This window comes from Ictidomys tridecemlineatus, chromosome 4, assembly GCF_052094955.1.
Source record: "Ictidomys tridecemlineatus isolate mIctTri1 chromosome 4, mIctTri1.hap1, whole genome shotgun sequence".
NCBI lineage: Eukaryota > Metazoa > Chordata > Mammalia > Rodentia > Sciuridae > Ictidomys > Ictidomys tridecemlineatus.
The window spans coordinates 116,941,608-116,969,393 of record NC_135480.1 but is presented as its reverse complement, the minus strand read 5'-3'; the positions used below and the strand labels follow the sequence as shown (position 1 = coordinate 116,969,393).

At 35.9% G+C, this 27,786-nt stretch overlaps 1 protein-coding gene across 1 annotated transcript in view; it reads left to right on the top strand.

Annotated features, from left to right (window-relative positions):
• The window catches only part of Spata19 (spermatogenesis associated 19), a 92,798-nt gene extending 71,135 nt beyond the window's left edge, over positions 1-21,663 (top strand). Inside the window, exon 7 of the mRNA XM_040285563.2 lies at positions 19,288-21,663. Within this exon, the coding sequence (XP_040141497.1) occupies positions 19,288-19,437 (150 nt within the window). The 3' untranslated portion in view covers positions 19,438-21,663. The remainder of the gene's footprint in view (positions 1-19,287) is intronic.
• The last annotated feature ends 6,123 nt before the right edge of the window (positions 21,664-27,786 follow it).

Here is a 27,786-nt window from a genome sequence, read left to right as displayed (position 1 = left end):
TGTTCCATGAGATCTTTTCCTCCATTTTCTAAGTTCTTACTGAAAGTATCATTTTTATCATTTGAAACCTTGTTAGAGATCCCTCATTATAATGCTCCTTAATTTTATTCACATATCTTAATAAAATCACTTGCTCATTGCTAGTTGTTCCATCCCCTGATTTATTTTAATGTCTTATCTTATTTGTATTTTATAGTATTTTTGCCTTGTATGCAAGGAATAACCTTAGATTTTTTTTCTCTATCGTTTTCTAGGATATCTTAATCTCCTAGTTTTCTTTCTGTTTTTGGACCCTCCTCTTCATCTACTCCCTAAATTTCTCTCTTTTTTTTGATTCTTCCTTCAGCTCTCTATCCCCCTTAATGTCTATGTGTCAAAACTCTTACTTTGTTGCTACTTTATTGGATTTTCTCTTGCATTGGACTGTTATCTTCCAGAGGTCAAGCATAGTATCTTGTCTTCATGTTAACTCCAGGGTCTAACCCAGAGACTTGTGGAATGCATTCCTGGAGAATGGGTACCTTTCTTGTATGACTTGTGAATTACAATAGTTGCTCTGATACTTCAGTGTATGAGGAAGATGATCATGGGGAGAAGAATGATGCTCATGGCTAGCTTAGACAGGATTCATAATTACAGAGTGAGGGTGGAGGTATAGTGCTTTTTGAAGAAGATCCTCTTAGGAATTTATCTTTATTTTTTTTCTTGGAGTGTATCTATACAGGGACCTTATAAATAAATATTTAGAAAACCCTCATGCCTTTGGGCTAATATATGCTTTTTAGATTCCCTCATATTTATTTTGGTGCATTTCTTCTAAGATAACTAGAGTTGTATTACTAACTGGCTCCCAATACTAGCTATGGTAAGTTAAATCAGAAAACTCATATTTGAACACTAATATTTCTGTCTTCAGAATGTTTCTACACCTTTCATTTGGTCATCATTAGAAGACCACTGTATGAATTAATTTAACGATAGTAGTTCTTAGTCTAGAAATTGTCCATGGTACTGGAGGAGCCAAGAAAACTCCTGTATCACTAGCTTTAATGACATGGATATAGATTTTACTTCCACTGGAATATAGGGAAATAGAGGCCCTGGAAAATTATAATGTTTTTCATGTTTACTTTGTGAGTGAATGAATTCAATTCAGACCCTCTTAACCCAAGCCTACGTGCCATCTTGCCTGGCTCAAGAATGTGTTGAGCCCTGAAACTTAGTGGAATTTTGTTTTCTTGCCATGTGTTGTCTGTAAGTTTTGTCGTTTTATGAAAGAAAAATATAGAGAAGCACCAAAAATAATGTTTGAAGCAACACATAGTTTTTTTTTTCTTTCAAGTCCTTTCACATTGAATGGTCCAGGTTTCAGGAAGAATATTTTCAATAATGAATGATTTCAGAACTCATCCAGGCCTGGGGTCCCCGAGTAACCTGACTAGTTCTACAGATCCAAGGGTCTCTGACGGATGATATATTTTCTGTGGACTAGAGAGTGGGAAGGCATAAGAAGTGTATCTTTCTGTACCCAGCCCAAGCACTTGCTTTTTCTGAGTGCTGGGGCCTCAGCTGCTTGGGTCTCCATCCCCATCCCTGTTAACTTTCCTCAGAGCAAAGCAAAGGTTAACTGAGATCACACAGCCAGGTGGATGCCTGGATTCGCTTTCCCTGGGGCTAATTATGGAACTACATTAGATAAAAGTCAACATATGTTGTAAAAGGCACTGTGTATCATTGCTTGACAGTTTCTAACAATGTGCTCATGTAACAGCTGTCAAAGGCAGTGCTAGAAAATGAGTAATATGTTGATTTATGTATATCAGATCTGTCCTCGCGCTCCATGGTGGAGCAGACCAGGCAAGCTCAGCTCTGTGGGTGGAGACTCAGGGAGGGGCAGCCAAGGAAGGAAGGAAATTCCCTCATCTTCAGAAGCGTCTGGAAGGGGTATCTGAAGCCTGTAGCAGATGCTACTTTCTAAAGTCCTTTGGAGAAAAATTGCCTGGAGGACATCTGTTCTTTTGCTACAACAGAGGGAAGAGTCCATAGCAGAGTAAAATCCACATCTCCTGAGGCGAATGGGGACTGCTAAAGTACTTTCCCTCTCTGTCTGTTTCTTGGTTTCTGGAAAGGGCTGAAGGTCACACCAAGGAGCAGCAGCTCAGTTTTACAGGGACTAGGGAAAGGGTTTCCTCTGGAAATATATAGTTTGAATTTTCTTCAAAGTGAGGGCATTTAAAAATTAGTCAATTACAAACTTTTAAGTGATGATGTTGTATATATTCAATTTTTACAGAAGCATACACTATGAAAGGATTACCACAATCATCCTTTACCACTCATGTTGTACCTTAAAGCCTCAGAACTTGTTCTTATTACTGTGAATTTGTATTTGTGACTGATACCTTCTTATTTTTTTTGCCATACTTCAGCCACTGGCTTTCACCATCTTATTTTGAGCTTCTATGACTTCAACATTTTTAGATTTCACCTTTAAGTAAGATCATACAGTATTTGTCCTTCTGTGCCTGGGTTAGTTCGATTAGCACAATATCCTTCAGATTCCACCATGTTGCTGCAAGCAGGATTTCTTTATTTATAAAGGCTGTGTTGTGTGAGTACACACACACACACACACACATGCACACACATTTATCTATTCATCCTTTGGTGGGACCCAGGTTGATTCCATATTTTGGCCATTATGCAGTGAATGTGAGAATACAGATATCTCTTGAATACTGATTTCATTTACCTTGTATAGACAGAGAAGTGGGATTTTTTTTTAGATTATGTGGCAGTTTTATTTTTAATTTCTGGAGAACCTTCATACTGTTTTCCATTAAAACCGCGTCAATCTACATTCCCACCAACCATGTGCAAGGATTCTCTTTCTGAACATCCTCTCCAATACTAGTTATCTTTTGGTCATTTTGTTAATAGTCATTCTAACATGGTATCGCATTGTGAATTTTTAATGACCAATTTCAACTTTTTTATTTGTTTTGTAACTATTATTCTATTTCTAAAGCACATTAAAAAATAAAAATCAAATACAATTTCTCTTGCATTTAAAAATTTCTCTCCCTTTTCTGTGTTGTTTTTATTTGCGCCTATACAAAGGACCCACTGGACTCCTAGAGGATCTGATCATCTCATAAAGAGGTCACTTTGGTGCTATTTTGGAACTTGCAGTGGGCTCCAGGTTCATCACCAGGTCCTCCTTCTTTGTCCTTATTCTCTGTGCCTTTCCCACACTGCTTATTCAATTTATGTTTTTTTTTTTTCCTTTAAAAGGTCAAAAGTGACCTAGTAAGAGCATACGGTCCAAAGTACAAAGCCAGTCCCTGAATAATAATAATGGCAATTCCAAACTTGAAATAATTACCACTAAACTTGTAGTTTGGAGAATAAATAAATACTCTCACATACTTATCGATACTTTCTTGAACACACACAAAAATTCCCCATTTGCTTTTATAGTTTTCAGGACAGCATCCCCACAGTGAGATGGGAGATTGATTGCAAGACACACTTACCTTTGGTTTAAGGTGGGACCAGGATTGAGGAAGCAGCCTGGGGGTTGGGGGTGGTACTTGGAGGGAAGGAGCAGAGACAGCATCCTTTCTAATCTTAAAGGTGTTTACTTTCTTCCAGGTGTGCACTGATTGTGTTGAGGAAGGTGTGCACTTATTCCTCTGCTTCTGAATTTTGCAGCCACTGTGCTGGCTGGCATGCATTGTGGTGTTGTCAGTTATCTCCAATGCCATCCTTCCCTTACTCAGGCCCAGGAGACTGCCAACAGGGGACATATCTCTATTAGATAAATGTACTGCCAACTCTATCTTTTCCTGGAGGACAGCATTCCTGTGGGATAAACTGCTCCCAATGAGTAGAGAACTTGATTTCTAGGTTTTCTATGAAGAACATCTTAGTTAGACATGAAAGAATTTCAAGAAAAGTTGGAAAGATTCGACTCTACTAGTTTTTAAAAACATGTGTCTTTCTTTGCTAGTGTTCAGCAAAACGTTACCGATAAAAAAGGTTCTACTATTTGAGGACAGAAAGATAGTATGAAATGGTGGAAAGAAATTAAGTCTAGAAGCAAAAAGCTAAGAGTACTTGATTATTAGCTGTGTGATTCTGAGAAACTTACTAAACATCTTAGAGACTTGACTCTTTTTCATCTATATCATAGGAATAATAACCAAAGCAACCTTATGAAGTTGGTAAAAATTAGATAATGGACATAAAATACTCTTTGAATCCATTCCATTTATGGATTCTTGGTTTTAATTCTTGTCTTATAGGAGTCTTATTAAGAAAGTTGAGGCCTAATCCAACATGATAGGGATTTAGGGCTTTTTCTTCCATTAGGCACAAGGTCTCTGGTTTAATTCCTAGGTCCTTGATCCACTTTGAGTTGAGTTTTATGCATGGTGAGAGATAAAGGTTTAATTTCATTTTGTTACATGTGGATTTCCAGTTTTCCCATCAGCATTTGTTGAAGAGGCTATCTTTTCTCCAATGTACGTTTTTGGCACCTTAGTCTAATATAAGATAACTGTAGTTATGTGGTGAATAGAGAGCCTACAGAATGGGAGCAAATCTTTACCTCAAGCACATCAGATAGAGCACTAATCTCTAGAACATATAAAGAACTCAAAAAACTTAACACCAAAAATACCCGAATAACCCACCAATAAATGGGCTAAGGAACTGAACAGACACTTCTCAGAAGAGGATATAAAATCAAACCAACAAACATGAAAAAGTTTCAATATCTCTAGCAATTAGAGAAATGCAAATCAAAACTACTCTGTAAAGATTTCATCTCACTCCAGTTAGAATGGCAGCTATCAAGAATACAAACAACAATAAGTTTTGGTGAGGATGTGGGGAAAAAGGCACACTCACACATTGCTGGTGGGACTGCAAACTGGTGCAACCAATCTGGAAAACAGTATGGAGATTTCTTAGAAAACTTGGAATGGAACCACCCTTGACCCAGCTATCCTGCTCCTTGGTTTACACCCAAAGGACTTAAATACAGCATACTACAGGGACACAGCCATATCAATGTTTATAGCAGCACAATTCACAATAGCTAAATTGTGGAACCAACCAGATGCCCTTCAGTAGATGGGATTACTAGATTAGTAGATTACTCAGCATTAAAAGAGAATAAAATCATGGTATTTGCAGGTAAATGGATGGAGTTGGGTAATATAATGCTTAAGTGAAGTAAGCCAATCTCCAAAGAACAAAAGCCAAATGTTTACTTTGATATGAAGATACTGACTCATAAAGTTGATGCAGGGTGGAGAATGGGAGGAATAAAGGAACTTTAGATAGGGCAAAGGGGAAGGAGGGGAAGGGAAGAGGGAAGGGGGTAGGAATTATGGTGGAATGTGTTACATATCATTACCCTAAGTACATGTATAAAGACATGAATGGTGTGAAAATACTTTGTGTACAATCAGTGACTTGAAAAATTGTGCTCTATATGTGTAATATGAAATGAATTGCGTTTTGCTATCGTGTATAACAAATTAGAATAAATAATAAAAATATTCTTTGAACTAAGTATAATTTTATTTCATCATTTGCAAGGCACATTTCCCCATGTTTTAACATTTCTAAAATCAATGAAAAAAATATTTTTTCAAGGTAGTCATGTTTTCCTCTTTCCCTAGAAATGTTATTAAATAGATGACATATCTTACAATCAGTGGGCTTCTTAGAGATATGAAAATATGTATTTCAATAAAAATAAAATAGTTTATTGGGCTCTGGAGGTCAGATTTATTATTTTTCACTTGAGTATGCAGAATCTTCTATTTACATGTCATAGCTACCATTTATTAAGTTCATCCATTATTTGCAAAAAAAAAAAATAGTGACTCGTACAAGTATTTTTCTACAGAATTCCTATTTCCTCCTAATTGTACTTATTTTTGTAGTTGGAATAAGACTTGCCTGTCAACGTTCCTGGTTGATGAGTTGAGCCATGGCAATATTGGGGAGTCTGTTGTGTAAGATGTGCCCCAGAGATGAGCTCTCCCCATTCTTAGTGATGGAGACCAGGAAAAGGATTTTGAATGCATCTGTAGATTCTGAGTGCTCTGTATGTCCTATCACAGCACTTGGATGACAAAGTCTTAGAGACTTAGAAAGTTTTATTGTTATTAAAAGATAGTATTACTTAGATACCAAAATATAGTCTGATTTCTTCTAGATTGATTTTTATTAACTTGAATGCAGACTCTTTTTTTATACCTGATTGTGCCATTTTATTTTCAAATACACACACTGTATTGACAATCTTATTCCCTCATTGAATTTTCCGCAGGTTTTTGTTGTCTTTTATGAGCCTATTCCAGTGAGGGAAAAAAGTTAAATGGAATTTATGGCCATGTATTTACCTGGCTAGGTTGTAACTATTTCTAAAATAAATAAAACTTTTAAGACAACAAAACTGAAGAAGTATAGATATCCATTAAAGGCTTCTCACCTCCCCTTGGGAAGGATAAAAATGCATCTCACTTATAGCATGCCTTTTTCTAAGGCCCCTTCTGGTTTTTCCAAAAAACCATTGTCTAAATAGAGTAGCTTGTGTGAGATTGTACACTCTGTGGGTGGTCCTATAAATATTCATTAGTAAAATGTACATAAAGCACTGATCCATGGGTTTTCTTATTCAAAGATATGGTTACAGCAATAAAAAGTTCAATTTTGATCTACTGGGTAGAGTCAATGCGGACTTGAAATCATTATCCTAAATTCTACCTCCTCCCATCCTTTTGGAACTTCAAAAAAATATTAACAACTTTGGCCCAGAACGAAGCCAGGAAGACATGAAAATGAAGCAATAAATGTTGTTAGACGCCAAGTTCAGAATTCATCTGCTCCCGTTGAAGGCCTCATGGTGTTTGCAATGCAAATCTCAGAGTCATGCCTTAATCATTACCGCAGGGAGACAATTAGGCTTAAAATATAGATTTCTAGATAACGAGAGCAAATAATAAAGAAATAAATACACAAAACAAAGAGAGCTAATGTGACTCATTTACAGTAATGCTTTTTTCAAGGAGGCTGGAAGGGTTTTCTGCCCAGAGGATGGGTTTCCTGGATGCAAAAGAAACTCCAGGTTTTGGGAAGGAGAGTTGGGGATGAATTTTCATGAACTTGGGTTCAGTTGAGGGCCCCTAAAATCAAGGCAAGTTTCATATTTTGTTTTATACTCTGGTGGTTAAAAATGCAGGCACTCAAATTGATGGGCCCATATTTAACTCTCGGTTCAGATAATTAAATTTCTACCACTTGAACAAATAACTAGACCTCTTTAAGAACTAGGGCTTTAGGTTTCCTCATCCACATGGTTATCAATTTCAGTGGTTTGTTTACAGATTAAATGAGACTATATTATAAAATACTTAATGAAACAGTCTTAGTTTTTATTAACATTACTATCATGCTAATCATATGGCTTCTCTTTTATTATATATAATAAATACATATATATATACACACACATAAGATCTTTTTTTATATAAATAAGGACCTGATGTTAATAAAATAACAAAGATCTTTTATGGGTATCTGTGTGTATGCATTGCAAATAATACAACATATGTGTACATACGTATGTATACATATATGTGAGTATACATATATGTGTATATATATTTATATTTCTTTTCCGCTTAATACTTTGTGAAAAGAAAGAGTTCTGCTGCTATAAACCAAACCAATTTTTTGAAAAAAATTGATTGGACTCAATTGTCTCTTATGCTGTTTGACATTATTCTCATAATCTAGAGCCTGATTTATTCTGGGAGTCATTATTTCTTTACATTTGACATCTTGGAGTCAAGCAAATTTCCTTTATATTTTAGCATCCATCTTGAAAATTCCCATTTAAGAATATAATGAAGTTTAATTTTAATCATTATTAAAATCATCAATGTAATATACTAACATTTAAAAAAGTAAAAGTCACATCCTGCTATATTGCATATATCAGTTATTTACATAGAATGATTGAATAAAAAATTGAAATTTATAACAGATGTCTTGTTATTATCAGATGCCAGCTGGAAATAAGGTTGTATTTACATATAAGCTACATATTCATATATCTAAATGTGCAAATAAAAGTTATTTATCTTATAGTTTTATCTTCCATGTATCAATTCTCATGTCTCTTCACTCATTACTTCCTATTGGTTATCTGCTTTGCACAAGACTTTGTGCTATGGGAGATATTTGTATGTGTTTGTGTATATGAGAAATATGAATATATATAGTACATATGTATATACTTAGAGATATGTGTATATATATGTATATGCTTACAGATAAATATAGAAAAGTATGCATACTTATATCAAACATGTGTCTATAATTGTCAAAAATGCCAATTTATTTTTAGATGCTGTAGATTCAATTTTCTTTCTACTAGATAAAAATAGTTTTTCAAGACTATTTTGTAAAAACATTAAAAAAAACCCTTTAGCTTTGTTCACATGCTTAGTTTAGGATACCAGACATATATTTTGTTAAGAAAGAATAAAATTAGATGAAAATATAGATTTATTTGGAACATATCTGAAAGAGTTAATGCTTGGACTGGGAGTGTGGTTCAGTGATAGAACACGTGCTTAGCATGCATGAGGATGTGGGTTTCATTTCTAGCCATCTAACCCTCAAAAAAAGAAAATATAAGGAATCTCCATACTGCTTTCCAGATTGACTGCACCAATTTGCAGTCCCACCAGCAGTGTATGAGTATACCTTTTCCCCCACATCCTCGTCAACACTTATTGTTGTTTGTCTTCATAATAGCTGCCATTCTGACTAGAATGAGATGAAATCTTAGAGTGGTTTTGATTTGCATTTTTCTAATTGTTAGTGATGATGAACTTTTTTTTATATATTTGGTGATTGATTGTATATAATTTTCTGAGAAGGGTCTGTTCAAGTCTTTGGCCCATTTATTGATTGGGTTATTTGTTTTTTTGGTGTTTAGCTTTTTGAGATCTTTATATACCTTAGAGATTAGTGCTCTATCTGATGTGTGAGGGGTAAAAATTTGCCCCCAGGATGTAGGCTGTCAATTCACCTCACAGACTGTTTTTTTTTTGTTTGTTTGTTTTTTTTTGCTGAGAAGAAACTTTTTAGTTTGAGTCCACCTCATTTATTGATTCTTGATTTTAATTCTTGAGCCAAAGGAATCTTATTAAGGAAGTTTCGGTCTAATCCCACATGATGGAGATTTGGGCTACTTTTTCTTCTATTAGACGAAGGGTCTCCGGTTGTATTCCTAAGTCCTTGGTCCACTTTGAGTTGTGTGCATGGTTAGAGATAGGGGTTTAATTTCATTTTGTTGCATATGCTTTTCCAGTTTCCCAGCACCATTTGTTGAAGAGGCTATCTTTTCTCCAATGCATGTTTTTGGCACCTTTGTCTAATACCTTATCTTATCTCATATTAATTATCTTATAATTGTAATCTTGTGGGTTAGTCTCTGTGTTCTATATTCTGTACCGTTTGTCTACCAGTCTGTTTTGGTGCCAATACCATGCTGTTTTTGTTACTATTGCTTTGTAGTATATTTAAGGGTCTGGTATAGTTATACTATCTGCTTTACTCTTCTTACTAAGGATTGCTGTATCTGTTCTGAGTCTTGTGATGAATTTCACAACTGCCCTTTCTATTTCTATGAGGAATGTCATTGGGATTTTGATCTAAATTGCATTAAATCTGTACAGTGCTTTTGGTAGTATGGTCATTTGATAATACAAATTCTGCCTATCCAAGATCAAGGCAGATATTTCCATCATCTAAGGTCTTCTTTGACCTCTTTCTTTAGGGTTTTGCAATTTTCATTTTACAGATCTTTTACTTCTTTCATTAAGTTGATTCCCAAGCATTTTATTTTATTTTTTGAGGCTATTGTAAATGGAGTAGTTTTTCTCATTTCTCTTTCTGAGGATTTGTCATTGATATACAAAAATGCCTTTATTGGTGGTGTTGGAGATTTCTTGGAAAATTGGGAATGGAACCACCATTCGATCCAGCTATTCCTCTCTTTGGACTATACCCAAAGGACTTAAAAACAGCATACTACAGGGACATAGCCACATCAATGTTTATAGCAGCACAATTCACAATAGCTAAACTGTGGAACCAACCTAGATGTCCTTTAATAGAAGAATGGTTAAAAAAAATGTGTCACAATGGAATATTACTCAGCAATAAAAGAGAATAAAATCATGGCATTTGCAGGTAAATGAATGGAGTTAGAAAAGATAATGCTAAGTGAAGTTAGCCAATCCCAAAAAACCAAATGCCAAATATTTTCTCTGATATAAGGAGGCTGATTCATAGTGGGGTAGGGAGAGGGAGCATAGGAGGAATAGATGAACTCTAGCTAGGGCAGAAGGGTGCAAAGAAAGGGAGGGGTGTGGGGTTAGAAATGATGGTGGACTGTAATGGACATTATTATCCAAAGTACATGTATGAAGACACGAATTGGTGTGATTATACTTTGTATATAACCAGAGATATAAAATTTCTGTTCTATATGTGTAATAAGATTTGTAATGCATTCGGCTGACATATATAAATAAAAAATTAATTAAAAAAGAAAATAAAATATAAGGACCTGATGTTAATAAGTTAGTTGACAGGTGCAAACTAATCCAGAATAATGTATTCATAACAGGGGAGGAGAAGCAGAAGTTAGATTTCAGAGCAGCCCAGCTATATCTTTGGGTATTTTCATACCTGAGGATATTTTTAAGAATTCTGATGCCTGGACCCACAACTCAGACCATTTAAATTAGATAGTCTGGGCATGGATACTAGGTGTCACAATTAAAAATCTGCAGAAGTGATTGCAGTATGCAGCCGTGGTGGAAAATACTGAGTAACCAGTGATCCTGTGGTTGGGGCACATTCCATGCTGGAGTTAGGCCCACATGCACACTATTTTTGCAAGGAGTTGGCAAGTTCTACAAGGAATTTTGGTGTCATGGGAGGTTAGTTGGGTTATAATTGGCTCTAATTGGCTCTCCCAGTTGCTGAAACATCCTCTGCCTACAGCCAAGTGACACTCCAAAAGGGGAGCAATGTGCTTCGACCTTTGAAAACATCAAAGAAGTCACTTCCAACATGGCTCTTACAGCCCAGTGCCCTGCAGCTCAGCAGGGCTGGGGCCAAGCCCAGTACAGCTGATGGAAAACAGATTTTTTTTTTTTTTTAAATCTTTCTCCCTGGATCAGTGTTACTAACAGACTTAGAGAAAAAGAATTGAAGTGGAGAAGGAGGCAGAGCCCTGTCTTCTAAGTCAGCATCTACTAGTTGACTCTTCGAACTCCCTGCTAGGATCTCCAGGGTTGGTCATTCTCCTCCTGATAGAGAAGAGGAAATTTACACATATGTATTTTAGTGTGAATGAGTAATACTTCATACATGAAGATAATGAGTTTTTAGCAATTAATATGGCTTACAAGGCATGGTTTTTACCCACGTGTCCAATTTCATCTTTTATAATTTTAGGTACAAATACACGAAATGTGTTGTCTTTCCTTGAATAATGCTGATGTTGATTCCTCTCTCTTCTCTTCTAGACAGTTAGCTCAGCTCAATGTGAACAGGGTTTCTTATAATCCCATCTAACACAGTACATCCTACATAGTAGGTTTTCAAATATTTGGTAAATCGGTGGAAAAAATATATCACGGCAAAGTAATGAGTTATTGCCTTTATATTCAAAATCAAATCAGAATTAAAAGACAGCTTTTGAGATTATAATTGTGAATTGGTTACATGAGTTACCCTTGGTCTATTGTCAAGCTGTGTTCTAAATTTTTAGTCTGAATGTGAAGTGCCCATAAAGCTTTTAATCATTGGGTCTGTAGTCAGATGTTGTCCCTGCAACATCTTAGCAATCAGAATGAGGATTTGCAAGTGACTTTCTCCACCAACTAGATTGTTAGAAATTGAGTCTGTTGTGGACTGTGCCTGGGTATAATTTGCAAGCCTCCTTGGGAGCTCAACAAATCCAGTCAGAATCCAGTCAGAGGGGAGGACAGGGCTTGCCCAGATGTACTGGTGATCCTGAGCAGCCAAAAGTGAGAGGTACCCCAGGTCAGTGGTATATGCCTGAGGCAAAGTGCCAAAGATTAAAGAGGAAAGCATGCTGTGTTAGAATCAAGATTATGAGAACAAGCTAAAGATGGACTAAAATAGGAAGAGATTCAGGTGAAGAGGTAAACAAATGGAGGAGCTAGAAGATTGCTACTGCCAGAAGCAGCCTAGGATACATTAAGTGGAACTCAATATTGTATAGTAGGCTGAATTTGGGGTTTGATGGACTTCTTCAAATTCCACTTCTGCCAAATATTAATTATAGGTTCTTGGGCGGAGTTTTACCTCCTGAAGCTGTCAGAAAATTTGAGGATATTTTGCTTGATGCTGCAACTGCAATTCAAACTGAACAGCAAGGACCTATAGCATCAGAGGTCAGGAAGCCCCCAGCTTGGACGCACTCAGGTGCAGGGAGTTAGGACCCCTGAGACTTGCAAGGCCATCTTTTGGATCTGCCTCATTTATCCCAACTCACGTTTGTAAGATGGTTACCAGCATTGACTGGAGATAATGTGCTCATTTTCTCACAACTGGTGAGAGAAGGGGAATGGCTTCTCAGATTTCTTGAGCAGCTCTTCTCTTATTTGTTGTCATTTCAAGGTGGCTGAAATCAGTCATACTAGTTTCGTATTGCTGCTGTAACAAACTACAGCAAACTGTGTGGCTTAGAACAAGAGAAATCTATTGTCTCACAGTCTGGAGACTGGAATGCTGGAATACAGTTGTTGACAGGACCACAATCCCTCTAAAAGCTCTGGGGAAGAATGTTACAGGCCTCTCTTCTAGCTTCCGTAATACCTTAGCATGTGAGGCAAAACTTCCCATCATCACTCGATGTTTTTCTTGTGTAGCACTGTATCTAAATTTTCCCTTTTTACAGAGTAGTCATATTGGATTAGGGATGGGATTGTATCATAATTACCAAATTTTAACATGATTATCTCTGAAAAGACCATATCTCAAGTAAGGCCACATTATGGATTACTGGGAGTTAGGACTACATAACTTTTTTTTGAGGGTGACTATTCAACTGATAGCTATAGCCTGTCCCTGGGTCACATAGGGCAGAAGGAGAGATGTGATTGATTTAAGTGCCCTGGGATTAGATGGATGACAGGGAGCTTTCCGCTTTACTCCAGTATACTGGGAGAGGAATGGAATAACTCAGCACCTAGCAGAAATAAGGTTTCCAGATCCTGGACAGAGTCTATGTGGGCTGTATTACTTGGACCAATGTACTTATCTTCTTTAAGTTTTTGCTTGAGCAGCTATAAAATGGAGATGAGGCTTCTTTCTGGAAAGAGTGACCGAAATCAGCTAGATAATATGATGAATGTAAGAATTTCATCATAGTGGCTGGCTCCCTGTAAATGTCTGATAAGTCACAAGTTGTTGTTCTTGCTATTACTATCATAATATCCTGCTTCTGGCCATAGTTGAAGAGGCTAAGTTGAAATGAGAGTGTTGTAAGAGGACTAGGGGAAGTGAAAGAATTTGGCCTTAGAGTCTTTGCAATTAAGGCCTTTGGAATAGGCACTGGAGAGTCTCTGGAAGTCAGCAAAGATATAGACCTGAAGTTTTGGTGAATGCCAGGAGAATGAAGACTTTGACACAGTAGCTGTAAAAACCATGAATATGAACCAGTGAGCTCGCAATAGGCTGAAAGCAAGGAGAGAGGGAGGTGATAGACAAATCTCTGAAGCACATATGTACTTAGGCAGGGAATGGCTGGACAGAAAATGGTGATCCAGAAGTCTTGATAGTAATGTCTCATTGAGAGTACAGAACGTGAAAAAATGCTACAATTTGTGTTAGCTCCAAAGGAGGGGGTTCTTTTGACACTGTCAGCTTACATGACCCTCATGGGGAGCTGGCTCAACTGTAACTCTGCTTAATGGCATGCAATGAGTAAAGGAGATGGTGCCTAGGAAGAAGGGAACCAAGAGGTAGAGCTGTAGGAGAATAAGGGATGGAGGAGTCAAGTCCAAAGCCAAACACTAGAATGTTGGGTTCTGGGGCAACTCAAAGGGCAGAGGTAGAAACACAGGACATGCCTTTTGGACTATGATGAAATGACTGTAAGTTACAGCCCAGTGTGGAACTCAGTCAGACCATTGTTCAGAAAGGGTTGCCAGGGTGGGAATTTTTCTTTGGGCACCAAAACCCTGGAAGGTGAAGGAAGTTCCTGTAGCTTTCAGAGGATATTAGGGCAACATGTTAAAGTTCTTCCCAGTAGACATGATTCAGCTGGATTATAACCTAGGAATCAGATATCCAGGGAAATCTGCTGTAATTCTGGAACACAAAGATGGACTAATAGAGAGGCTCAAAAAACTTAATCTATAGATACGCATTTGAAGCTGGGGATGGAGATGATGACTTCTTAGAAGAAACATGCTCTATAAAGTCAAGGCTTTTTTTCTATATTCTGGACCAAGTTCAAGGCTCTGCAAATGTTATAGACAAAAAGGAAAAATACCCAACCTTTCATAATATTTCAAATAAATAAAATAAACCCATCCTGCAATTATTGAGTAGTTTACTCTTAATTTATGGGTTTAAGCATCATGCTTTTTTGATGCATTCTGTGTTTATGATTGGTTTATACTTCCATTGTCTGTTATACCATATTATCCCCTGAGAAAACAGACATCAGGTCTATATCAGTATACTTTGTATTGTCTAACAAAGCTATGACTAAAGATAATTCAGTATTTTCTTCTGAATAGTCAGAGCTATTTTAAAACATTTTAACTAATGGAAACCCTTTCTAGTGTGGGAAGCAGTGATCAGGTATTAATATAGTCGTGGAAAATAATTGTGATAAAATCCTGGCTTCTGTTCCCCTGGTCCGGGGAAGATGTCTTCTACTAAACTTTGTTGTACTTTACAGTCCCTTGAACATCAAAAAATTTGGGGCCTGGGATATAGCTCAGTTGGTAGAGTGCCTGCCTCATATGCATAAGGCCCTGGGGTTCAATCCCCAGCACCACCAAAAATAAATAAATAAATTACATACATACATACATACATACATACATAGAATGGATGCCTGGCCTCCATCCCCAGACATTCTGATTTAATTTGTATGCAGCCTCAGCATCATTATTTTCAAAAACTCTTCGGATGATTCTAATGTGCAGCAAAGTTTGGGAATCACTGTCCTCAGGGTTTCTCTCTGGCAATTCAAATAAATATCACAATAACTGCATCTTTTGAAACATAAATAATGAAATATATTATAAATTCATATGATACTGACTTTTGAAACAGTATCATAAATAGGGTATCATCAATATAATTATACCTTATAGTATCTATGGTATTGTATGACATTGAAAAACCAGTACTCTAAATATTATACAGAAAAGACCAAATAGTCTAAAGTATAACATAATATTCGGTGAAGGGCTGGGGCTGTAGCTCAGTAGTAGAGTGCTTGCCTCTCATGCATGAGGCATTGGGTTCAATCCTCAGCACCACATAAAAAAGTAATAAAAATAATTGTTACTTAAAAATAATATCCAGTGAAGAAAATCTCATGGATTGGTGAAGAGGGGAGCTATTATTTAGAAATATAGCCTTGCTACTTTTTTTAGAGAGAGAGAATTTTTAAAATATTTTTTATTTTTCGGTGGACACAACATCTTTATTTTACTTGTATGTGGTGCTGAGGATCGAACCCAGTGCCCCGTGCATGCCAGGGGAGTGCAACACCGCTTGAGCCACATTCCCAGCCCTGCCTTGCTATTTTTAAAAATCAACTTAAATTGTTGGGGTTTTAGGGGGCTTGATAAAACCCTCCTTTATGCTGTTCATGTTCAAAATGAGTTGAGAGATGGACAGAGTCATAAAGATGCAGATTAATACAGTTTTTCCTTGGTATCCATGAGGGATTTGCTCCAGGACCCCTGTGGATGCTCCCTTATACAAAATGATGTAACATTTGCAAAAAACTTGTGCACATCCTCCTGTGTACTTTAAGTCATCTCTAGATTACTAATAATGACACAATACAAGGTAAATTCTATGCAAATAGTTGTAATATTGTATCGTTTATGGAATAATGACAAGAGGAAAGTCTATGTTGTTTTTGAACTGGAGGATGTGCAATTGTGTATATGGAGGGCTGACTATATATTGATTACACTGATCACTGATAAAGATTGAGCAGAGAATGTGGGTCTAGATCTGTTAAGAAAGCAGGATTGCTAATATTTTGCACCTGAATAAAGCAGACTTACTGAGATTTAGCCCCTGGCAGCACTAAACACTTTCATTCTTCCCATGGGGTCATATCCTCTGAAGCTGCAGGGCAGAGTGGACAGAGAGCTCCTGCAGGGAGGGCAGGCCCAAAGAAGATGGAAGATCTTCCCACCTCCCACACATATCCATCAGGTAACTTATCCGCCCCAGTTAAGAAAATCAAATAGAAACAAATCAAAAAAACAAATGTGAGGAAGACATCTCTCCAATATGGAAGTTTGTAAGAATGAGGAAATAAAGTACCCTCCCCCTAAAAGATTCTTTTTTTTTTTTTTTTTACACATCCATTAATTTCACATAGAGTTAAATGTAAGAATAAATACTTGCAAAAAAATAGAAGACTATTCTGATGATTAGTTTTCTGCCTTTAGAATGAGAGTGGCCTTTTTTTTTTTTTTAGCAGTCAGATGGTGGAAATAATCACAAAGGAACAGATCAATAAGTTTGACTACATACAATTTTTGGGCCATCATATTACTAAAGATTTTTTTTAAATGAAGATAATATATGTTGGTAGGAGAGCAAATTGAAACAACCTCTCTGGATATAAACTTGGGAATTTATTTTAAGACTTTAACATGTTCATATCTTTTGACTCAGTAATTCCACTCTTAGAAACCTGTGAATGTAATCAATGATAGGGTCAGAGATTTAAGCCCAAAGATGTTCATTCTAGGCTATTCATCATAATGAAAGAAATGGAATCACCTAACTGCCTAACAATAGGCAAATGATTAAATAAATGAGGGTGCCTTTGCCCTATAGGAAGGTTTATTTCAATTTAAAAATGGAACTTTTAAACACTTTTCAATGGGAAATGCTTTCAAAAATTAAGAAATCCAGAGTCTGAAAATAAATAATTGTATCATCATAACTGTGCAAAAAATAAATTTTATTTTTGAAAAACATTAGAAGGAAATACATCAAAAGGATAATATTTGTTGGGATTATGGGTATTTGTTTACTTTTTAAAACTAAAAATCCTGGTTTTTACATCATTTTTTGATAAATGTATATTAAGTTATTGTTTTAAAAGTACATATTCTTTGTTGGGACCTGCAGATCATGGAAGCTCTGAGTGTGCCAGTTTGGTAGAATTGGGGTCAATAAGGAAAATGCCCTGAAACAAGGTGTAAATAGAAAGGGGAAGGCAGAGCTTCCCCTCTCAAAGCGAAAAGATCTAAGGGTGAAACAACAGGCATCTGGAAATGGAGTGGGGTTCATGCCTTCACTCCCGAATGAGCAAACATGGTATAGTAAAAAAAAAAAAAAAAAAAAAAAAACCACACACACACACACACACACACACACAAAAAAAAAAAAAAAAAAACTTTTGAAAGGAAGAACTATGCTTGCTTTTGTTAATTTCATTTCTTTCTTTCTTTCTTTCTTTTTGTGTATGCTGAAAATTGAACCCAGGGCCTTGTGCATGCAAGGCAAACACTCTACCAGCTGAGTCATATACCCAGCTGCTTTTGTTAATTTCATAAGAGGCAATCATTCAGCACTCTTAAGACTGAAAGGGAAATTGTGTTCATGGATGTTTCTGGAAGAAGAACACTTTGGAAAGAGGTGTGTGAGGAAAATCAGGGCAGGGAACAGCATGGCCAGATATGCAGGCACAGAACTGCTGGAGGCAAGCCAGGTACCTAATCCACCCCAACTTGTGCTGCATGGTGAGCATCTGCTCTCTATGGTTCTGCCCAGGCGCGCTGACAGCTGCACTGTGAACCCTAAGCCCAGATTGCACATCACTATCTGAGCAGGGCAATGCTGGCTTTAAATGGGACATCGAAAATAGCACTGTTTTTTCTCTCTCTCCATTTCAAGCCAGGTGGATTTGTATGCAAATCTAGTTTGTAAAATTCCTAGCTATGATATTTCATTTAGGCTTGAAGAGTTTGGCCTTATACAGATTCAGATATGACTGCAACAGATCTCACTGTTTCCTAATGCAGAAAAGGAGGGCAGATGTTGAAATAATGTTGAAAAGGAGGGCAGTGAGTGCTGAGGCCAGGACAACATGAGTTTCAATATTTTAAAATGAAGTAATTCTAATATCTATCCCTCTTTTTTTTTAATATGTTCTCCTCGATTGGGCTTAAATGTTTGGTGTTTTTAAAAAGGAGCCAGAAAACAAAAACATATTTACTTAGATTAGTGCTTGACCATAATCAATCACTAGTTGAAATTTAGGAACATTTGGGAAATTTTTTTCTTTCTTTTTGAAAACTTGCCCTATTTAGAATTTTGGTAAATTTTATTTTAAAAATCCTTTCCCCCAAAACCAAATGCTAGGACAAATGTGCTTTTCTCTTTGCATTAAGATCTCCATATTTTCAATATAGCACTGAGCAAATTTTGATGATCAACAACCTTGAAAGATTAGAGAGAAGAATAACTAATCTGTTACTATGTTTTCCATATTTTCTTAGAACTGCATGCCCTCTTTTCTGTGTTTTATGCAGCTGAGCCCAATCCACTTTTAAATGTCTAAATTATTAAACAGTACATGATGTAATTGATGCATGATTAGGAAGTCAGAACAATGAACGTTCAGTGACATGAGACATGGGCAGCAAGGGTGAGCTGCAGATTTTTACAAAGTGCAGTGACGTTTCAGAAATATGTAATTAAATAATCAGCAGTAGTCTGATGTCCCACCGACTATGCCTCTAAATGAAGATTCTTCCTTTGTACCCAGAAACAATGTAGTTCTCTTTGCTGTGGGGTTCTGACATGGGGGCAAGTCTGTCTCTAGGATGTGTTTTGTTTTTTGTTTTTTTTTTCCTGTAGAATTGGGACTTGAATGGATTTGGAAGGGGAAATGTTTCATATCTCAATGTCTCATTTGCTTTTCCCCAACAGGCACAAGGACCAAAATCAACTAGAGAACAGTCAGGAGGAGTGGGGAGAGGGAGCCAATCTGCTCTGGTGTCTGTCTCCCTGATCCTTGGAACAAGAGTCGGCGCCACCTCTGAGCCCAAGTGTTCTTGTATGGGGAAAGCGTCCTTTTAAAGAATTAGTCTTCAGCATTCTGTCAATTATGGCCTCCAAATCTGGCTGAGTAATTAAATGCCAGCTGACAGTAAATATCAAACTGCTTGGGAGCTGTAGTGAGATATAGACAAGTGGATTCTGTGTGATTGCTTTGGTAATTTGCTTTTTAATCTTTAATACCAATTAAATGCAGGGGAGCTGAAGCTGTGTATTGCCCAGATGAGACAGCCATCAGCTGATACTTTGAGCTGTCCAGCATGGATTTCTTGGCTCTAGTGACTGCACCAGGCCTTGGGAGACAGGGAACTCTGTGGACCAGTGGACCCTATAGTATTAGCAGGCAGAGAAGCCCCTCACCCTCAATCAAGGTCCTCTCTGGGTCACATATCCTCAAAGGCAGATGGCTAATGACCTCCCTTATAATTTCTCCACTTGGTTGTTCCCAGCACCATTGTGGGTCTAGTTTGAGCCCTGATATTTTCTACCAAGACACCAAATGGGTAAAGATCAATTCCAGAACAAGTTAAAAGCAGAGGCTCTTACCCTTGGAAGATCCCCAAAAAGACATCTAGCAGTACATGGGGGCTTTTTTTTATTGTCCCAGCTGGGGTGGGAATGCTGCTTGCATTTAGTGGGTAGAAGCCAGGGAAGCTGCAGGGATCCTACAATGCTCAGGACAGCTGCCACCACAAACTACTATCTGGTCTCAAACGTCAGTGGTGTTGAGTGTGAGATGTTTAGTTCTAGAGTGAAAACAGGCACTTGAATGAGAAAATTCTTGGGACTGAACAGAATTTTTGAACTCGAGATTGAAGAAAATTATAGTGTTATCTTGAGGCAACAGTTGAGAATAGCAACAGGAAGATGAGAACCAATGGAGTCTGTTTTGCTTTCCCTTCATCATTTCTTTAGGAAGACCAGAGCCTCTTTTTGTACCAATGACAACTCAAGCTCTAGTTCAGGTGTTCTCAAGGAAAAATTAGTGCATAAAAGCCCTGTGCTTGTTAAGAACTAGCAAAAATAGGTGGGAACTTATATACTTTGGTCTGTTGTTCCTACCTCTTCCCATCTAACCATCTTCCCTCCCTCCCCTCCCTACCCATGATGAATTATTTTTTTTAAGGATTGTCTTGCTTTACTGTTGTTCTTCTGGGTGGACAAATAGTAACATCTTAAACTAAGTAGTTGCTTTGTGGAGCAGAGGTTGATTGTATGTAGTTTTCTGGCACGCAAATTTTTCTAATCTAGGGTCATTCATCTGAGCTAACTTGACTAATGTCTCTAAGTGGGGTTCTGGCTTCCCCACACTAATGTCACACAGAGTAGTTGATGCCACTAGGGATAAGGAACTTAGATGCTGAAGCAATGAGACATGAGAGAAGGAAGCCTCGCTGTTTCATAAGGAAGGTAGAATCAGAAGCATTTAGATCAAGATTTTAAAATGAGCCTAATAAACAATCTAAAAGAGAAAAACAAATCAAGAACAAGGAAACATAAAACAGTGAAAATTTAGATACGAATATCAACATTATTTACCTCTGGTTGAATGCAATTAGAAGAGCACATCACTTCTGTGATATTATTTCCCAAATTCTGTAACCTCGATCTACACATTGGGAAACATCAGGCAAGCCCAACTGGGGGTGGGTGGGCTTTGACCAAATATCTGACTAGTATTCTTTAAAAATGTCAAGGTCATGAAAAACAATGGAAAACTGACTAACTATCACAGATTGGAGGAAACTATGGGGCATAACATCTAAATGTAAGATCCTGAACAAAAAATGAGCATTAGTGAAAACATTGACAATATATGAATAATGTCTGTAGTTTGGTTCATGGTATTGTATCATCATTAATTTATTAGCTGTGTTAATTTTGCTATATTTAGGTAAGATGCTAAGATTAAGGAAAACTGGGTGGAGGGAGCAGTGAAATTTCTTTACTGTCTTCGTAACGCTTCTATGAGGCTACAGTTCTTTAAAAATAAAAAGATTAAAATTTAAAAATGCCTATCAAATTATATTCAGTGATGAAAATGTGATGACAGAACTATTGACTGTATGTCTCAATGGCTCCACCTCCTCACGAACACATGTTATGGAAAATCTTTATCAATTTGGACATTCTAACAGATATATAGTGGTACTACATTGTGGCTTTGATTTGTATTTCTCTAAAGACTTACTAACTTGGAGAACTTTGTCATTGCTTATTTGCCATTTACATGAGGAAGTATCTGTTTAGAACTTTAGCTTACTTTTTTAACTTAAATTTTTTTCTTGTGCTTTGAGAGTTCTTCATATTTTCTGGAAACAAACCAAATATATGACTTACAAATATTTTCTTGCACATTTTTGTGGAAATTTATAAACTTCCAAAGAAAAAGATAAAATAATATATGTGTGACCTTGGGTTAGACAAAAATATTTTAGCTACAACATCAAAAGTAAAATAAATAAGAAAAAAATAATTTGGATTCTATGGAAATCACACATATATAAATCCTTGGTCTTAGTATTAGGGTAATGACAGCTTCAAAGGAATTTGGAAGTGTATATTCCTGTTTTCTGGTGGAGGGTGAGAAAAAGTTGGTATACTTTCTTCCTTAAATATTTGATACAATTTTCTGGTAAACTATATGAAACCGGAGTTTTCATATTTAGAGGATTTCAACAACAAATTTAATTTCCTTAGCAGGTATATGACTATCCAGGTTATGTATGTTTTTTTTTCATTTTTAAAAATTATAGTTTGTTATATATGACAGCAGAATGAATTATGATTCATTTTATACATATAGAACATATTTTTTTTCATATTTCTGGTTGTACACAAAGTAGAGTCACACCATTCATGTCTTTATATAGTACTTATGGTAATGATGTCCATCTCATTTCACCATCTTTCCTGTCCCCATTTCCCCTCCCTTCCCCTCCCTACCTGTTTACCCTTTGACCTATCTAGAGTTCATCTAATCCTCCCATGCCCATCCCCCAACACATTTTGATCAGCATCCTTAAATCAGAGAAAACATTTGGCATTTTTTTTTCCAGATTGGATAACTTCACTTAGCATAATATTCTCCAACTCCATCCATTTATCTGAAAATGCCATGATTTTATTCTCTTTTAATGTTGAATAATAGTCCATTGTGTACATATACCACTTTTTCTTTATCTACTGAAGGGCATCTAGGTGGTTCCACAGATTACCTATTGTGAACTATGCTGTAATGAACATTGATGTGTCTGTGTCCCTGTAGTATGCTGTTTTTAAGTTCTTTGGTTGTAGACCGAGGAGTGGGATATCTGGGTGAAAGGGTGGTTCCATTCCCAGTTTTCCAAGGGTTCTCCATACTGCTTTTCATATTGGCGGCACAAATTTGCAGTCCCACCAGCAATTTATGTGTGCCTTTTATCTCCACATCCTCACAAACACTTATTATTGTTTGTATTCTTAATAGCTGCCATTCTAACTGGAGTTAGATGAAATCTTAGAGTAGTTTTGATTTGCATTTCTCTAATTGCTAGAGTTGTTGAACATTTTGTCATATATTTGTTGATTGATTTTTATATTTTTCTTCTGAGAAGTCTATGTTGAGTTCACTTGATAGTATGGTCATTTTGACAAAATTAATTCTGCCTATCCAAGAGCAAGGTACATCTTTCCGTCTTCTAAGGTATTTAATTTCTTTCTTTAGCATTCTGTAGTTTTCATTGTAGAGGTCTTTCACCTCTTTTGTTAAGTTGATTCCCAAGCATTTTATTTATTTTTTTTTTTGAGGCTATTGTAAATGTGGTAGTTTTCCTTATTTCCCTTTTTGAGGATTTGTCACTGATATATAGAAATGCCTTTGATTTATGGGTGTTGATTTTGAATCCTGCTACTTTGCTGAATTTATTTACAAGGTCTAGAAGTTTTCTGGGTGGAATTTTTTTGAGTCCTCTAGGTATAAAATCATATTGTCTGCAAATAGTGATAATTTGAGTTATTCTTTTTCTATCTGTATCCCTTCAATTTCTTTTGTTTGTCTAATTGCTCTGGCCAGTGTTTCAAAAACTATGTTAAGTAGAAGTTGTGAAAGAGAACATCCTGTCTTGTTCCAGATTTTAGAGGGAATGCTTTCAATTTTTCTCCATTTAGAATGATGTTGGCCTGGGGCTTAGCATAGTTACCTTTTACAATGTTGAGATATGTTTCTTTTATCCCTAGTTTTTCTAGTATTTTGAACATGAAGTGTTTCTGCATGGAGTTCATTCCTTAAAAGAATAAAAAGTCAACAAATAAATGACTTAAGATTATATCTCAAAGTCCTAGAAAAAGAAGAACAAATCAACATCAAAAGTACTAGTAGATAGAAATAATTAAAATCAGAGCTGAAATCAATGAAATTGAAACAAAAGAAACAATTGAAAAAATTGATACAACAAAAGTTGGTTCTTTGAAAAAATAAATTAAATTGACAAACCCTTAGCCATGCTAATGAAGAGAAGGAGAGAGAAAGCTCAAATTACTAACATATGTCATGAAAAAGGAAATATCACAACAGACACTACAGAAATACAGAAAAAAATTATAAATTATTTTGAAAACATGTACTCCAAAAAATAGATTTTCTTTCTTTCTTTCTTTCTTTCTTTCTTTCTTTCTTTCTTTCTTTCTTTCTTTTCTTTTCTTTTTTTTTTTTTGAGAATTGAATCCTTCATTATTATGTCATGGCCTTATTTAATCCTGATAATACTCTTTATTTGCAAGTCTGCTTTGTCTGATTAAAGCAGCTCTTTTAGCTCTCTTTTGGCTGGTGTATGCATGGTGTGTGGTGCAAAGTTAACAGTGGACCTGAAGCTGCTCTTCTTATAGAGGCCTGTAGCAAGCCTGGTTCTTTGCTCACATCTGGGAATTGGGATTGAAAGGGTATTCCTATTATTCCCTTGCAAATAAAGATGACTCCAAAAGCCTTGACTATACAAGTAATGTGGTTTATGCTGGACACCTGACTACTTTCCGGGAGACTGAGATTTTGGTATGAACTAGGCAGAGGGTGCTGACAGATCCAGCCCCCGGTTAAGACCTTTCTAGAGAGCTTCCTCAGACAAAAATATCACATATGTGATTTGCATTTTCGTTGCTGGGAGAAATTTGTGCCATATGACTCCTCCTGGAAGGGAGAGAGTTGAAGGAAGCCTAAATATGGATTCCTTTACACTGGCCTCTGCCTTTTCCTTTTGTGGTCTGTCTGTTCTTATTACCTGTTGTAATAAGTCTTGGCTGTGAATACAATTACATGCTGAGATCTTCAGACATGGTGGAAATATGGGGACTTCCAGTGCACTTGGGATATAAATTTCATTCTATGTTGTTGCTTGCATAGTGTTTTCTTTTAATATACTTTTTTATTTTGAGATAATTTACATGCAGTTGTACGAAATAACAGAGTAGTTCCATGTACCCTTTTCTATATTTCCCTGAATGGTAGCATCTTGTAAAACTATAATCCAATATCACAGTCAGGATACTAACATTGATAGAGTAAAGATACAGAACAGTTCCATCAGCACAAAAATCCCACAGAGCACCCTGTTGTAGCTACATTTACTTCCCTCCTGTACCTAAACCCTTTTAACCCTTGACAACCATTAACCTGCTATCCATTGCTATAATTTTTGCCATTTCAAAACTGTTATATAAATGGGAACTACACAGTATCTGGCCTTTTGAGATTGACTTTTTTTCACCCGGTACATTGCCCTTTAAGTCCAAATAAATTGTGTGCATTAATGGATTTTTTTCATTACTGAATATAGGTATACCACAATTTGTTTATTCACACACTGAAGAGTGTCTTGGTTGCTTCCAGTTTGGAACTATTATTTAAAATAGTAATGCACAGATGTTTGTATGAAGGTATGTTTATTTCTCTGGGATAAAGGCCCAGGAGAGAAAAGATTGAGTTATATGAGAGTTGCATATTTAGTTTTTCAAGAAACTGCCCAACTTTTCCAGAGTGGTTGTAATATTTTGCAATACCATCAGCAGTGACTATATGAGTGATCCAGTTTCTCTGCATTCTCACTAAGATTTGGTATTGCCCCTATTTTTCATTTTAGATTCTCTGATAAATGCTGTTTTTTATTTGAATTTCCTTGATGATTAATTTTGCTGAACATCTCTTTAGTGAAATATCTCTTTACTTTCTCTGTGACCATTTCCTAAGATTATTAGATTGTTTTTTATCATTGTTGAGTTTTGAAAGTTCTTTGTATATTAGTCTTTTCTCAACTATGTGGTTTGCAGATATTTTCTTCCAATCTGTCATTTGTCTTTTATTCAATTAACATGATCTTTTGCAAAGCAATTTTAAAATTCTGATTAGATTCATTTTAGTAATTCTTCCTTTTATGGACTGTGTTTTGGTGTCAAGTCTAGGAACTCTGCCTAGTCCTAGATACCTCAAACATTCTCCTACTTTCTTTCTAATTTTTATAGTTTTCACTTTAAAATGTCCATGATCATTGTGTTAATATCTATAGAAATGTGAAACTTAGACTGAGATTCATTTTCTTTTTGCTTGTGCATGTTGTTGAAAAGGCTGATTTTTCTGCCACTGTGTGGAACAATTTGCGGGTTCTCAGTTCTGTTTCACTGATCTGTGTGTTTCTTAGCACCAATATCCCAGAGTAAAAGATGGACATTATTATCCAAAGTACATGTATGAAGACACAAATTTGTATGAATATACTTTGTATACAACCAGAGATATGAAAAATTGTGCTCTATATATGTAATAAGAATTGTAATGCATTCCACTGTCACATTAAAAAGATTATTGTAGCTTTTTAATAATTCTTGAAACCAAGTAGAATGACCACTTTCTTCTTTTTTTTAATTTTTAGTAACTCTAGTTCGTTTGCCTTCCCATCTAAATTTCAGAAAGAGTCTGTCTATGGTACAAAATATGTTGATGGAATTTTGATAGACATTGCATTAAATCTGTATGTCATTTTGGAAAGAATTGACATCACCGCATATGTTAATACTTTCAAGTTTTTCAATCAATGAAAATGTATGTCTTTTCATTTTTAAAAGATATTTTAAAAAAATTTATTTTCATTGGAATTGTGTAATTTCTAGCATATAAGATTGTATATATATTTTGAGATTTACATTTAAATCAGTTTCAGCATACAAGACTATGTATTTTCTTAGATTTATACCTAGGTCTTTCTCTGTATTAGATATTGTAGTGGTATTGCATTTTAATTTCAGCGTCCCTGGGTTCATTGATAGCATATAGAAATAAAGTCAATTTCTGCATATTATCTTATATCCTGAGACCTTGATGAACTAGACGTAAAATATAGGGAGTTTTAAAAAATATTTCTTGGGGTTTTCTACATAGACTATCATATCATCTGCATGTAGGGAAGAGTATATTTTTTCTTTCTGATCTTTCAGTCTTTTATTTCCTACCTCCAGAACTATGGTGAATAAAAGTGGTGAAAGCAGACATTATTCCTTGTTTCTGATCTTAGAGACAAAATAATCTTTTATCATTATATATAATGAAATCTGTAGGTATTTTGTAGATATTCTTTATAAAGTGAAGAAAGTGTTCTTTTCTTACTATTCTGAAAATTTTTATCATGAATGGGTATTGAATTTTTAAAAAATATATTCATCTTATTTTTGGAGACTATCTCCCACCAGACTGGAACATTTGTTACAATTGATGAACCTTCACTGACACATCATTACTACCCAAAGTCTACATTAGGGTTCACTCTTGGTGTTAATATTCTGTGGGTCTGGACAAATGTAAAATGGCATGTACCCACCATCACCTTATCAGGCAGAGTAATTTCATTGCCTTAAAATCCTCTGTGTTTCACTCATTCACTGTTCCCCTACCCTCAATAACCCTGGGAAACTCGTGATATTTTCACTGTTTCCATATTGTTTTCTTTTCTAGAATGTTATGTACAATATCCAGCCTTTTCAGATTGACTTTTCACATGCATTTAAGTTCCCTCAATGTCATTTCATAGCTCAATAATTCATTTCTTTTTACAGTTCAATAATATTTTATTGTCTAGATGTACATGGTTCATTCATTCATTCACTTACTAATTCATATCTGTTCACATTTTGGTTGTTTCAATGTTTCAAATTTTTGCAAAACCATTTTCTACATCCTTGAAAAAATTATGTGATTTTTTCTTCTTTAGACTGTCGATATGGTGGTTTACATTTATTCATTTTGAAATATTGGACAAAATATTGATTTTGAAAATTTGAATATGGCATCTCTGGAATAAACCCCATTTGGACACAGTATATAGTTCTTTTTATATAGTGCTAAATCCT